Genomic DNA, 13500 nt, shown 5'->3' on the forward strand with positions numbered 1-13500 from the left:
TGCCGACCCGCGCAGACCCTTACCAGCCGGGGTCGGCCCCGCCATGGCCTTCTAGGCAGCCGTCGGTGTCTTCACAGACAGACAGCGTGTATGCGCTGGGCACCGACAGGCAGGCGGCACTATTCCAAGACCCTCCGCAACAGGACCAAGGTCCGCAGCAGTGGGGGTTTTGGACCCCCTGGGTATACCATCAAGCCCAGGGCCCCCAACAGCTTCCTGCTAGGCCTGCGACGGCGGAGCACAGGGTGCTGGAAGCTTCGTTGTCTCGCCCCCCTCCCTCCCCGGATAGAGAGGAAGGATCCAAGCAGCAAGACTCCGCTCTGGCTCCTGAGACAGAGGCGAGGGCCGAGGGAGACCCCCCATTGGACACTTTCTTGCCAGGGGTCTCCTCATCCTCCTCCCCTGATGAAGCGGTGGCTGGCACCTCCTCCAGTAGCCCTCCCCCGCTGGATCTCAGGGCGCACCAAGACCTCCTTAGGCGAGTAGCTCAGAATCTGAGCCTACAAGCCGAGGAGGTCTCTGAGATCGAGGACCCGATTGTCACCATCCTCTCGTCTGATGCTCCCACCAGGGTCGCCCTACCCTTCATTAGGACGATCCAGGCCAACGCCAATACAATCTGGCAGTCACCGGCCTCCATCCCCCCTATGGCGAGGGGCGTCGAGAGGAAGTACATGGCCCCCTCCAAAGGCTACGAGTACCTCCACGTCCACCCGACACCGTGTTCCCTGGTGGTGCAGTCGGTGAACGACAGGGAGCGTCATGGGCAGGAAGCTCCAGCCCCCAAATCCAAGGAGGCCAGACGTATGGACCTCCTTGGACGCAAAGTCTACTCGGCTGGGGCCCTGCAGCTCAGGGTTTCGAACCAACAAGCCCTGCTCAGCAGATACGCGTTTAACTCGTGGGCGGCAGTGGACAAATTCAAAGAGCTGCTGCCACAAGACGCCCGCCAAGAATTTGCGGCCATTCTGGACGAGGGCAAGAAGGTTGCACGAACCTTGTTGCAAGCTTCTTTAGACGCTGCAGACTCGGCTGCCCGCACCCTCGCCTCGGGGGTAACAATGCGCCGTATCTCCTGGCTGCAGGTCTCTGGCCTTCCACCGGAGCTCCAACATACCATCCAGGACCTCCCGTTCGAAGGCCAGGGCCTGTTTTCGGAAAAGACAGACCCCAGACTTAAGAGTCTCAAAGACAATCGGGTCATTATGCGCTCCCTAGGGATGCACACGCCGGGAACGCAGCGCAGACCCTTCCGGCCACAGCAGCAGCAGCAGCGCATGCCATACCCCCAGTTCTGCCAACGGCAGGACCTCAATAGGCGCCGTGGCAGGAATGGAAGGCGTAGGCATTCGGGGAACCAAGGGGGGCAGAATCAAAGCTCCTCTAAGCCCCCGCGTGGACCCAAGCCTTCGTTTTGAAGGTGCGCCCGAGGGCGCAGTAACAGTTTCCCCCACGGATCCTTCCCCCCCGTTTTCCAACCGCCTTTCGTTTTTCCTTCCGGCGTGGACCCAAATAACATCGGACCGCTGGGTCTTGCGTACGGTGCAGACGGGATACCGCCTGCAGTTTATATCATTTCCTCCTTCCCGCCCCCCCTTCCTCGTTCCTCTTCAGGGACCCCTCTCACGAGCAATTCCTTCGACAAGAGGTACAGACGCTCCTCAACAAAGGAGCTATAGAGGCGGTTCCGGAAAACGAGAAAGGCAAGGGGTTTTATTCCCGCTACTTTCTGATCCCCAAGGCCAAGGGAGGCCTCAGGCCTATCCTCGACCTGCGAGAGCTCAACAAATACCTGGTGAAGTTGAAGTTCCGCATGGTATCCCTGGGGACCATTATCCCATCCCTGGATCTGGGAGACTGGTACGCTGCCCTCGACATGCAGGACGCTTATTTTCACATGGCCATTTGGCCACACCACAGACGTTTCCTTCGATTCGTGGTGGGCCCCCTTCACTACCAATTTGCAGTCCTCCCATTTGGCCTTTCTACGGCCCCGAGGGTATTTACAAAATGCTTGGCAGTCGTTGTGGCACATCTTCGGCACAGTCGTATCCACGTGTTCCCTTACCTAGACGATTGGTTAATTCGGGGCACGTCGGAACTACAGGTTTGCAGCCACGTCCGCGTGATCATCGGCCTGTTTGCTACCTTGGGCCTCATGATCAACATGGACAAGTCCACCCTGATCCCCACGCAGAGGGTGGAGTTCATCGGGGCCGTCCTGGACTCCACCGTGGCCAGGGCTCTTCTGCCGTTACTGAGGTTCCAGGCGTTGTCGGCGATCGTTCAGCGATTGCGGACAGCCCCCTTGACATCAGTACGGACATGTCTAACCCTGTTAGGCCACATGGCAGCATGCACATTTGTGACCGGTTATGCTCGGCTCCGCATGAGGCCCCTCCAGTTGTCGAACATTACCGGCCGGCAAGGCAGCCGCTAGAGATGCTGATCACAATCCCCCAGGTGGTGTTAGATTCTCTCGGCTGGTGGCTAGACCAGTCCGTAGTGTGTGCGGGGCTCCCTTTCCACCCACCTCAGCCCTCGGTGTCCCTGACTACGGATGCCTCAGATCTCGGCTGGGGGGCCCACCTGGGAACCCTGAGAACACAGGGCCTGTGGTCCCCACAGGAGGTGAAGATGCACATCAACATGCGGGAGTTGAGAGCAGTCCGCCTTGCTTGTCAAACGTTCTGTCACCAGCTTCAAGGTCGTTGTGTCGCGGTGTTTACCGACAACACGACCATGTACTATATCAACAAGCAGGGCGGCACCAGATCCTCTCCCCTATGTCACGAGGCGATGCGACTCTGGGACTTGTGTAGCCCACTCCATTCACCTCACGGCTTCCTTCCTCCCCGGAGTACAGAACACGCTGGCGGATCGCCTGAGCAGATCCTTCCTATCACACGAGTGGTCCCTTCGCCCGGACGTCGCCCTCTCAATCTTCCAGAGGTGGGGTTATCCCCGTGTGGACCTCTTCGCGTCCGGGGGGAACAAGAAGTGCCAGGCGTTCTGCTCCTTTCAGGGCAGGGAGCCCGGGTCTATAGTGGATGCCTTCCTTATTCCGAGGACGACCCACTTGTACTACGCGTTTCCCCCGTTCCCACTGGTCCACAGGGTCCTTCTGAAGGTGCGCAGGGACAGGGCTCGCATGATCATGGTAGCCCCGGCGTGGCCCAGGCAACATTGGTACCTCATGCTGCTGGACCTGGCCATAGCCGACCTAGTTCCCCTGCCCCTTCACCCGGACCTGATTACCCAGGAACACGGGACTCTCTGTCACCCAGACCTGCAGTCGCTGCACCTAGCGGCGTGGTTCCTGCGTGGCTGACCGGTTCTGAACTGCGCTGCTCCACCCCGGTACGGCAGGTACTTTTGGGCAGCAGGAAGCCTTCCACTAGAGCGACATACTCGGCCAAGTGGAAGCGTTTCTCCTGTTGGTGCGTGGAGAAAGGTCTCCGCCCTATGGAAGTTTCGGTGGCCAATATCTTAGACTATGTTTGGTCCCTCAAACAACAGGGTCTGGCGATATCGTCGTTGCGGGTCCACCTGGCAGCTATCTCCACCTTTCACCCCGGTGGGGATGGCCGCTCCGTTTTTTCTCACCCGACGGTGTCTAGATTCCTGAAGGGGCTGGAATGTTTATACCCTAACGTCTGACTCCCTGCTCCAACCTGGGATCTTAACCTAGTGTTGTCTCGGCTCATGGGGGTCCCCCTTTGAGCTGTTAGCTACTTGCTCCCTACTCTATCTCTCTTGGAAGACTGCCTTTCTAGTAGCTATCACCTCAGCTAGGCGGGTGTCGGAACTCCGGGCTCTTGTGGTAGACCCCCCCGTATACAGTCTTCCACAAAGATAAGGTGCAGCTGAGGCCACACCCTGCCTTTCTCCCCAAGGTAGTCTCGACCTTTCACATCAACCAAGAGATATTCCTCCCGGTTTTTTTCCCGAAACCTCACTCTTCAGGCAGGGAGCAGCAGCTCCACTCGCTTGATGTCCGTAGGGCTCTCGCGTTCTATGTGGAGAGAACCAAACCGTTCTGCAAATCCCCCCAGCTTTTTGTGGCAGTAGCGGACCGCATGAAGGGGCTTCCTATCTCCTCCCAGAGGTTATCATCATGGGTAACGTCCTGTATCAGGACCTGCTATGACTTGGCCCACGTCCCTAAGGGCCGTGTGACTGCGCATTCTATCAGGGCGCAGGCGTCGTCGCTGGCTTTCCTCGCCCGTGTGCCCATCCAGGAAATCTGTCGGGCAGCGACCTGGTCATCGGTCCACACCTTTGCTTCCCACTACGCCCTGGTCCAGCAGTCAAGAGAGGACGCGGCCTTCGGATCTGCAGTGCTCCCTGCCGCGACTTCTCACTCCGACCCCACCGCCTAGGTATGGCTTGGGATTCACCTACCTGGAATGGATGTGAGCAATCACTCGAAGAAAAGACGGTTACTCACCTTTGTAACTGTTGTTCTTCGAGATGTGTTGCTCACATCCATTCCACACCCGCCCTCCTTCCCCACTGTCGGAGTAGCCGGCAAGAAGGAACTGAGGAGCGGGTGGGCCGGCAAGGGTATATATCGAGCGCCATGGCGGCGCCACTCCAGGGGGCGACCTGCCGGCCCACTGGAGTTGCTAGGGTAAAAAGTTTCCGACAAACGTGCACACGCGGCGCGCACACCTACCTGGAATGGATGTGAGCAACACATCTCGAAGAACAACAGTTACAAAGGTGAGTAACCGTCTTTTCTTTGCTGTTTGTTGTGTGTGTAGTTTGAGTTCTTGTAGTTATCGTTAGTATTAGTTGTTGTTGTATTTATAGTTAGTGTATATAGTTGAAAGGGGGATCGGGAATTAGCCTCTTTACTCCACCCCGGTACGGGCCCATGCCCAAAGCACCGGGATTCAAACTGCTCAGCGTGCCAGAAGCTGATGCCAATAGGGGATCTCCACGACTCGTGCCTAGGGGAATCTCACCTTACCGATAAGTGCCGCATCTGCAAGTCGTTTAAACCAAGGACGAGGAAGGAGCGGGACTTTCAATTGAAACAGCTCCTCATGGAGTCGGCACTTAGTCCTGCAGCACTGGTACTGAGCGTCCAACAGATTGCTTCTGTAAGGAGCGCCCCTTCGACCTCAGACCGCTCCGGTACCGATCCTTACCGGCACTGACATCTGCTTGGCACTGCTCCCTGTCCCCAAGACCCAGGAAGCTACATAGCGCTCCAGCTGCTTCAGCTCCACAGAAGGAGTGCTCTTTGACGACAGCTTGTCTGGCACTGTCATCTGCCGCAGCACTGTCGACTGGCGCTGCCGATTGCGGCTCCACCGAGCGCGGCACTGTCGATTCCGGTCCCACAAGGACCGTTGAATTCAGTGCCTGACAGTTCCCCGGCTCATGCTGTGTTTGAGCTTGGCCTCGCTTCTACACTGGAGACCTTCTCCACGGCAAGGGAGCTCATCGCCATGACGGAGTCGACACGGCCTCAACCCCCGGCATCGCCGCTGCGGGTCATACAATCCATCAGGAAACCGACCCTGGTAAGGCCACCTTCCGTTGATCCAACAGAGACGTCGTTCAAGATAAGTCTCACAGACACTCTCAATCATGCCGTTCCCGCTCCTGGCACTGCTCGCAGTCCCGGCATCGCTCTCCATCACGGTACTGGTCACGCTCGGGGCACTGTTTGATATCTTGTTCGCTGGCCAGACACTCCCGGTACCGATCCGACTCACGGCACCGCTCTCGGCACCATGTATCCCGCAGTCGCTCCAGACGAAGGGACTCGAGATCCTGGTCGACCTCCCAGCACCACTATGGTAGAAGGTCCCGATCTCACTCTCTACCATAGTGGTGGGGGGAGGTCGACCAGGATCTCGAGTCCCTTCGTCTGGAGCGACTGCGGGATAAATGGTGCCGAGAGCGGTGCCGTGAGTCGGATCGGTACCGGGAGTGTCTGGCCAGCGAACAAGATATCAAAGGTGACGTTATAGCTCCCAGTACTACTCCCCGGTATCACCTCAGGATTGAGCATCCAGAACACTGGCGCCCTTTCAGGGTCTATTGGCAGCGCCATGGCCATCGAGACACACATTGGTGTCATCGCAGGCTGGTAGTGCATCCTGTCCTCAGGAGCGTGACTCTGGGAATATATGGCTGGGGACGTCAGAGAGCCACGAGCAAGGGCCTCATCACTGGTCCTTCTGGACACTGTGGGCATACCACCAAGCCCAAGGTGCTCCATCAGTGGCTCCATGGTCGGCCCAGTCAGAAAACAGGGCACCAGAGGCAATAGTAAGCCGCCTCTCCCTGCCCCCGGACATGAATGAGGCTCCGATACCAGAGGCTGCCATTCCACCCACCGCAACCCTCGATGGCCCTAACCACGGACGCGTCATCTCTGGGTTAGGGTGCCCACCTCGAGGGCCTTCGCACTCAAGGCCTCTGGTCGCCTCAAGAGCTGGCCTTACACATCAATGTGCGAGAGCTGAGAGCAGTTTGTCTAGCATGCCAGGTGTTTCGAGACCATCTCCAAGGCCGTTGTGTATCAGTGTTCACGGACAACGCAGGGCATGCTCCTCCCTCCTCTGTCAAGAAGCCGTCCACCTTTGGGACTTTTGCATAGCCCAATCGATCGATTTAGTAGCGTCTTTTCTCCTAGGAGTCCAGAACACTCTGGCGGATCACCTCAGCAGATCGTTCCTGTCTCACGAGTGGTCGATTCGTCCAGACGTCATCCCTTCTGTTTTCCGGAAGTGGGGGTTTCCCCACATAGACTTCTTTGCCTCCAGAGAGAACAGGAAATGCCAGGTGTTCTGCTCCTTCCAGGGACGCTCCCCCTCAGACGCATTCGTGATCCTGTGGAAGAGGCACCTACTCTATGCCTTCCCACCAATTCCGCTCGTTCAGAGGCCTACTCAAGCTCCGCAGGGACAGCACCCACTTGATCCTGATTGCTCCAGCGTGGCCGAGGCAGCACTAATACACCATGTTGTTCGACCTCTCAGTGGCAGACCCAATTCCCGTGCCACTTTGGCCGGATCTCATAACACAGGACTTCGGCAGTCTTCACTATCCGGACCTGCAGTCTCTTCATCTCACAGCATGGTTGCTGTGTGGTTGAGCCAGTCTGAGTTGCGTTGCTCTGCTCTGCCTCGGTCCAATAGGTGCTCTTGGGCAGTAGGAAGCCTTCCACTAGGATGACATATCTGGCCAAGTGGAAGCGTTTCTCCTGCTGGTGCACTCAGCGTAACTCAGTCCCCAGGCAGGTGTCCATTCCTACTGTCGTGGACTACCTCTGGTCCCTGAAAGAGCAGGGCCTAGCGGTCTCTTCCATAAAGGTGCATCTGGCAGCCCTCTCCGCCTTCCATTCAGGGGAAAATGGCCGATCAATCTTCTCTCACCCCATAGTTTAGGTTCCTCAAGGGATTGGGACGTTTGTACCCTCAAGCCAGATGTCCGACCCCTACCTGGGATCTCAGCCTGGTGCTAGCCAAGCTTATGGGTGTTCCTTTCGAACCACTGGCCACCTGCTCGCTGCTGTACCTTTCGTGGAAGAGAGCCCTCGTCATCGCTTTTACTTCGGCAAGACAAGTATCTGAGCTTTGGGCCTTGACAGCAGACCTCCCCCTATACGGTATTCCATAAGGACAAGGTACAGCTGCGACCACACCCCTCCTTCCTCCCTAAGGTGGTGTCCGCCTTTCATGTCAATCAAGACATCTTCCTCCTGGTCTTTTTCCCGAAGCTGCATTCATCGTGTCGGGAACAACAGCTGCACACCCTAGATGTTCGCAGGGCTCTCGCCTTTTACACTGAGAGAACAAAACCCTTCTGAAGGTCACCTCAGCTCTTCGTAGCTGTTGCAGACCGGATGAAAGGCCTACTGGTCTCATCCCAACGAATTTCATCTTGGGTAACATCCTGCATCCGCACATGCTGTGATTTGGCTCACGTGCCGGCTAACCACCTCACCGCCCATTCTACTCGGGCTCAAGCTTCATCTGCCACCTTCCTGTCCCATGTTCCTGCGCAGGAAATATGTCAGGCAGCTACCTGGTCATCGATTCACACTTTTGCCTCACATTAAGCATTGGTTCAACAGTCCAGAGATGATGTAGCATTTGGCTCAGCAGTTTTGCATTCTGCAACATCTCACTCCGACCCCACCGCCTAGGTAAGGCTTGGGTATCACCTAATTGGAATCAATATGAGCAAGCACTCGAAGAAGAAAAGACGGTTACTCACCTTTGTAACTGTTCTTCGAGATGACGTGTTGCTCATATCCATTCCAAACCCACTGTCCTTCCCCTGTCGGAGTAGCCGGCAAGAAGGAACTGAAGGGCCGTTGAGTCAGCAGGGGTATATATCCGGCGCCACTCCAGGGGAGACCCAGCTGACCCACCGAGTGTTGCTGAGGTAAAAATCTTCCAATGAACGTGCACGTGGCGCCCACACTTAATTGGAATGGATATGAGCAACACATCTCGAAGAACAGTTACTAAGGTGAGTGACCGTCAAATGAGTAGATACTGAAAAGTTGCAATATGACTGTTCAGTAGCATGACATGCTTTGGTGATCGCAGTCCATATTGGATGTGATCCCATCACAAAACACCTTCATAAATGGTGCTCATTGACAGTCTCAGAGAAAAATTATTGAATGTACATTGGGAGGGGAAACCTCATTTTGTCCTTTGAGGGTAGTTACCCTACGTTCATCATCCCTTTAAATAGGTGTTCAGTGAGATTTGATACAAACATTATATTGCCTTTCTGCCTGAATTCAGGCACTTCCCAAAATAGGCATATCTTTTGGTGGTCTTATTAAAAAGAGTGCACTGTGTGTGGATTTCCTAATGTGAACTAGGACAGCTACTTATTTTTTTTCTTGTTTGGCTGATTTTTTTAACATCTCTCTCAGCATGAAATAGACTATTCCCTTTTTACTTAATGTGCAGGCGATTCCTATTTTGTAGTGTCCTAAACTGTAAAGTAAGAGAGGGAATATTCTGGTTTTTTTCCCCTTGGCATGCATGAGTTTTCCCAGAAGGAAGTCAGAGTGTCTCCATGGAGCCTCACTGTTTGAGAAACACATGGTTAGTTGTTAATTCATAAGTTTAAATCTTCAAGGATGCTCTGGCATCCTCGCATTTGTTGCATTCCACTTATCAAAAGACTTGCAGCTGGGCAAGAAGGAATTAACACAGCTGCTTAACAAGTTCTGGGGAAAAATTGTAAAGCTAATAGCAAGTCTGCCTTACTACATTGGAAATAAATTTTCAGTAAGACAAGAACAGTGGAATTAAAATTGTTCAATATTCTCATGTTTTTATTTCTATAATTTGAGAAGTCTTCTCCTAACGATCAATAATAGAGAAATATACACTGGTCTGGGTACGTCTATGCTCCCCATCAACATAGTATCAGTGTCTCTCAATTAAGAGCTGAATCTTATATGAAAGCTGATTTTTCTGGGAAACTCCTGTGAGCTTGTGGTCATTGGTGATTGCTTAACTTTCTACACTAATCTGGAGACTGGAAACTTGTTTCCACACATGACTACCTGATGGAAATGAGAACCTGTGTGCAGTAACCCCGTGATGTGTGGTAAGATATGTCACAGTTCTTAGCAGCTTTCAGACTTTGCATACACATTCTGTGGAATACAGTTCAAGGAAGCTGGCAATAAGATACTGAGTTTCCTTAGAAGAATAGGAAAAAATCCAGAGACTGAATACTTTGCTAAATGTTTTGCAGGTTGGACAATCTGCTCAATATGGCTTATGGAGTAAAGAGGTAATAAAGAATCATATTAGGTTGATAATAACTTTCCAACAAACTAGTTCTTTAGAGAAAGTATTTTGGAGTAGTGTAAATACTTTTTTTCCTTTAAGGTTTATGTTGGGTTCCTTTTGCATGTCGAGATGTTCAGCTGAAACTGTTTTCATTTCAGTCCATCGTTCACTAAAGGGAAAACCTCTTGTATCTATTCCATGGAATTCCTCTTGATTTTTTATCATTAATCCTCAAGTTTTGGCATGGTTTTTCTTTTTTTAAATGTTTATTTCTTCTAGCCAGACACTGTTCCTCACTTGTGTAGTGCCATTCAGCATTGTGCATAGTCTCCATACACTTTGAATGCAACTTACAATGTTAAATTTAATTTGGTTGGAATGTTCATGCAAACTGTAAATAGTTTATATTTGCTTTAAAAATAGCTTTGGGGGGAACTGACTGTGTAAACAGCCCCTCTCTTTTGTTCTTATTCTTGATTCTTTGTTTCCCACATTGTTTAGTAGGTTTTCACCAATGACCATTGATGGAATGACCAGTTTGGCTGGAATTAATATCCCTGGACATGCAGGAACAGGATGGTGCATTTTTGTGTACAATTTGGCACCTGATGCAGATGAGAGCATTCTGTGGCAAATGTTTGGACCCTTCGGAGCAGTAACCAATGTGAAGGTCATCCGTGACTTTAACACAAACAAGTGCAAAGGTTTTGGATTTGTGACTATGACAAACTATGATGAGGCAGCCATGGCAATAGCCAGTCTGAATGGATATCGTCTTGGGGACAGAGTCTTGCAGGTCTCCTTTAAAACAAACAAAACGCACAAAGCCTAATGAGTTATCCTCAGTCCATTTATATATGAAAACTATACAACAAAGGCAAGTTAAGCGAAACTTTATACATTAGTAAATGTCTTTGTAAGTCAGTGTTGAAATGGAGATAAAATGACTACTTAGCATCCTAAGAATGAGATTTTTTTATTGCTAGTATTTGAATTAAAACTTCTTAAATATCTTTTATGTTTGAATATGGACAAGAGGTACAGGGTTTTTACCTGTCACAATGCATTCTATTGCCTTCTTTGAAGAAGGTGGACCTTTTAAAATGTTTCAGCTAAGGGAAGAAGTTTCTTTTCTTTTTACATAACTGCCTTGAACCTGTGAGTAAATATTGAGGCTTTGTGTTGTAATCCCTAACTTGGTTGTTTTATGTTGTTTTCCTAATTAGCTTTGTGTTTAATTTACATTTAATGCATTGCTGTTTTGTCTGTTCAAGAAAAGTATTTTGAAGTTTACATTTTATTTATAAAGTTATAAACAGTATTTATTTTGTAATTATGATTTGGGTTGGGGATGGGGGGTACATTATAATAAAAGCTTATTGTAAGAATACTGGAGAACTTTTCGTAAAGCAGTACCTTGCCAAAGAGATAAGAGCCTCTTTGATGTGGGTTTAAAAAAAGCATCTATTTTTATAAAAAAGAAAAATTTGGAGAAACTTTTTACTGGTCCTGGAACAAATATTTTGACTTGAATACTTTGAGAAATCTCTTCATATGACACCTAGTGAGCTTTTAAAACTTACCAGGAAATTTGCAATGGTTGGGGGAAAATTTAGAAAGATTTATGATGTAGAAATACTTTTGAGACCTTTGTATTAAGAAGTAGAATCAATGGGAAACACTGTTGGTTTCATTTTTGTAATCATCAGTGAAATCTCTGATCATCCTGGTTATTATGTGATAGATGGCTCACATTAATTTGTGATTTTGAAACAAATGAAAATTTAAAAAAAATATATGAGCAGGCAAGAAATTTAAATTACCGAGAGATGGGGGAAAAAAATCTGTTCTTCCTAAAGAATCCCTTCAGATAGAGCTCATGGTGTTTAGTGATGTACTTGCAGTATTGTTTGAAGAATTGTTTTGTCTTAAGAAAAGACGTTGCACATGGTTTGCACTGCAGCAAATCAGCAAAAGCAGTCTGAGTTGGATATATTCGAAAGTATTTTGAAAGTTACGTTCAAGGCTAACACCTGAGCTTTGTGTAATGTAAATAAGACCTTGCGTTTATGAACCTTTCAGCTAATTTTGGTTTTGGTTTATTTTTGACTTACATTGCCAAGTGATGTTCAGATTTTGAATGTTTTCGTATGAGTTTTTTCCTTTGTAAATGGCATTAACATTGTTACTTGAGGTCTGCTTATTCGTTTTCATTGTCCTGAGGACTTGAATTTACAGTGCATCAGATTTGTTGCTAATTTTGTCTGTAGATAGTCTAGCTTCAGCTGTTTATGGTGATGCTACATTTTTGTTTATAAATATGTTTGTGGTAAAAATGAGTATAACCATAGGATTTGAATAAATTTCCTTACATTTTTCATACAAAAATCATAAATTCCTGTATACTATTAAATTTAACTTTGTATGATGCTTAAGTCACTATTTGGGGAAATAAAATCTTTACCATGTATTGAAGAAATTTAAGAAAAAATACAAAATATTTTCTGATTTAGCATCTAGCTTATAATAAATTTTTTAAAAAGCTGAGGGCTATAATGCCTTCACCAGGATGCACTGACAACTATACGGTATAGTTACGTCCTGCTTTTTGTATAAACTGAGATGCTCATATGCTTCCCCTTAGAACAAGCAATGTGCTATGCATAACATAGTTGTACACTATCTTTGCAGTTGCTTTTGGTTCTTATTCTTTTAGACTGTAGTTATAAATTTTCAGTATAGTACAGTATATACTGTGAAGTGCGCGCTAAAGTGAATAAGCGAGTTTTCATGCTGACCCACTCAATGCTATTCAAAACTCAATTGACTTCCTGAGCACTCTCTCATTCTTAGGTGCACTTAGATTGTTGAAGCTAATCCTCTGCATTAAAACTTGTATATACTTTAGAAAATAAAAAGTTTCCAATATGGGGAAAACAGTAGCTACATGCTTCTTTCCTATACTACTGTAGCAAACAAAGGCATTGATGAGAAGGCATGTAAATTGGGCTTCACTTTACAGTGTTTATCAGAGCACTTAATAAAATGTAAGGCTGGTATTTATTTGAAGTTGTACAGTATTACTTCACATCTGTTGGAATAGAAAATATATTCTGTTTAGTATTTAAGAGGCTGTACATGTTTTCTTTTGTGTTTGGATCCTTTGTACTTTTTCATGTTCAGTACATCAATAAACAAAGTTGAAGGGAAGACAGTCTGATGAGCAGATTTTTAACTTTCCCTCTGCTTTAATGGCTATACTTTCTCACTGGGTGAAAGGTTTTCCTCTAGTGGACAGGTTGTTCTGCAAGGGATGAAAACAGTTGAGCCAAATACTGCTCTCTGTAAATCCAGAATCACTCCATTGGTTTTACTGGAGTTATTCTTAGCTTGTGCTGGTGTAAATGAGGACAGAACTCAGCCCAGTCTGTAAAAACCAAATATATAACTTTTTTTTTGTAGCAAGCTGATAGCTTAAATAATGTCATTTCAAAAGCACGCATTGGATAAGTGCAACCCTGAAAAGAAACTAAGTTTACCATGTAGAGGCAGTGTCATTTTAGTGATTATTTTACAGTATTAATCTTCTTATCCCCTGTATCAAAAACCAGGGTTATACATTTCTAATTCATCCACCATTCTTCTTGTTAGTGTATGTGTTGTGGAGACAGTTCCCAATTAGTATTTAAAGTTCTTCCCCCTCCTGATT

General features: G+C 48.7%; 1 protein-coding gene across 8 annotated transcripts in view; it reads left to right on the forward strand.

Moving 5' to 3' along the window:
• Positions 1-12992, forward strand: part of ELAVL2 (ELAV like RNA binding protein 2) — a 161593-nt gene extending 148601 nt beyond the window's left edge. For 6 of the 8 annotated variants that reach the window (XM_030567670.1, XM_030567675.1, XM_030567677.1 and 3 more), the window contains 2 exons: positions 9754-9792; positions 10293-12992. In XM_030567670.1, coding sequence (XP_030423530.1) covers positions 9754-9792; positions 10293-10623 — 370 coding nt within the window. In that variant the 3' untranslated portion in view covers positions 10624-12992. The remainder of the gene's footprint in view (positions 1-9753; positions 9793-10292) is intronic. The other 2 variants (XM_030567674.1, XM_030567676.1) reach the window with 1 other exon arrangement.
• Positions 12993-13500: the final 508 nt, after the last annotated feature.

This window comes from Gopherus evgoodei, chromosome 6 (assembly GCF_007399415.2).
Source record: "Gopherus evgoodei ecotype Sinaloan lineage chromosome 6, rGopEvg1_v1.p, whole genome shotgun sequence".
Taxonomy (NCBI): Eukaryota; Metazoa; Chordata; order Testudines; family Testudinidae; genus Gopherus; species Gopherus evgoodei.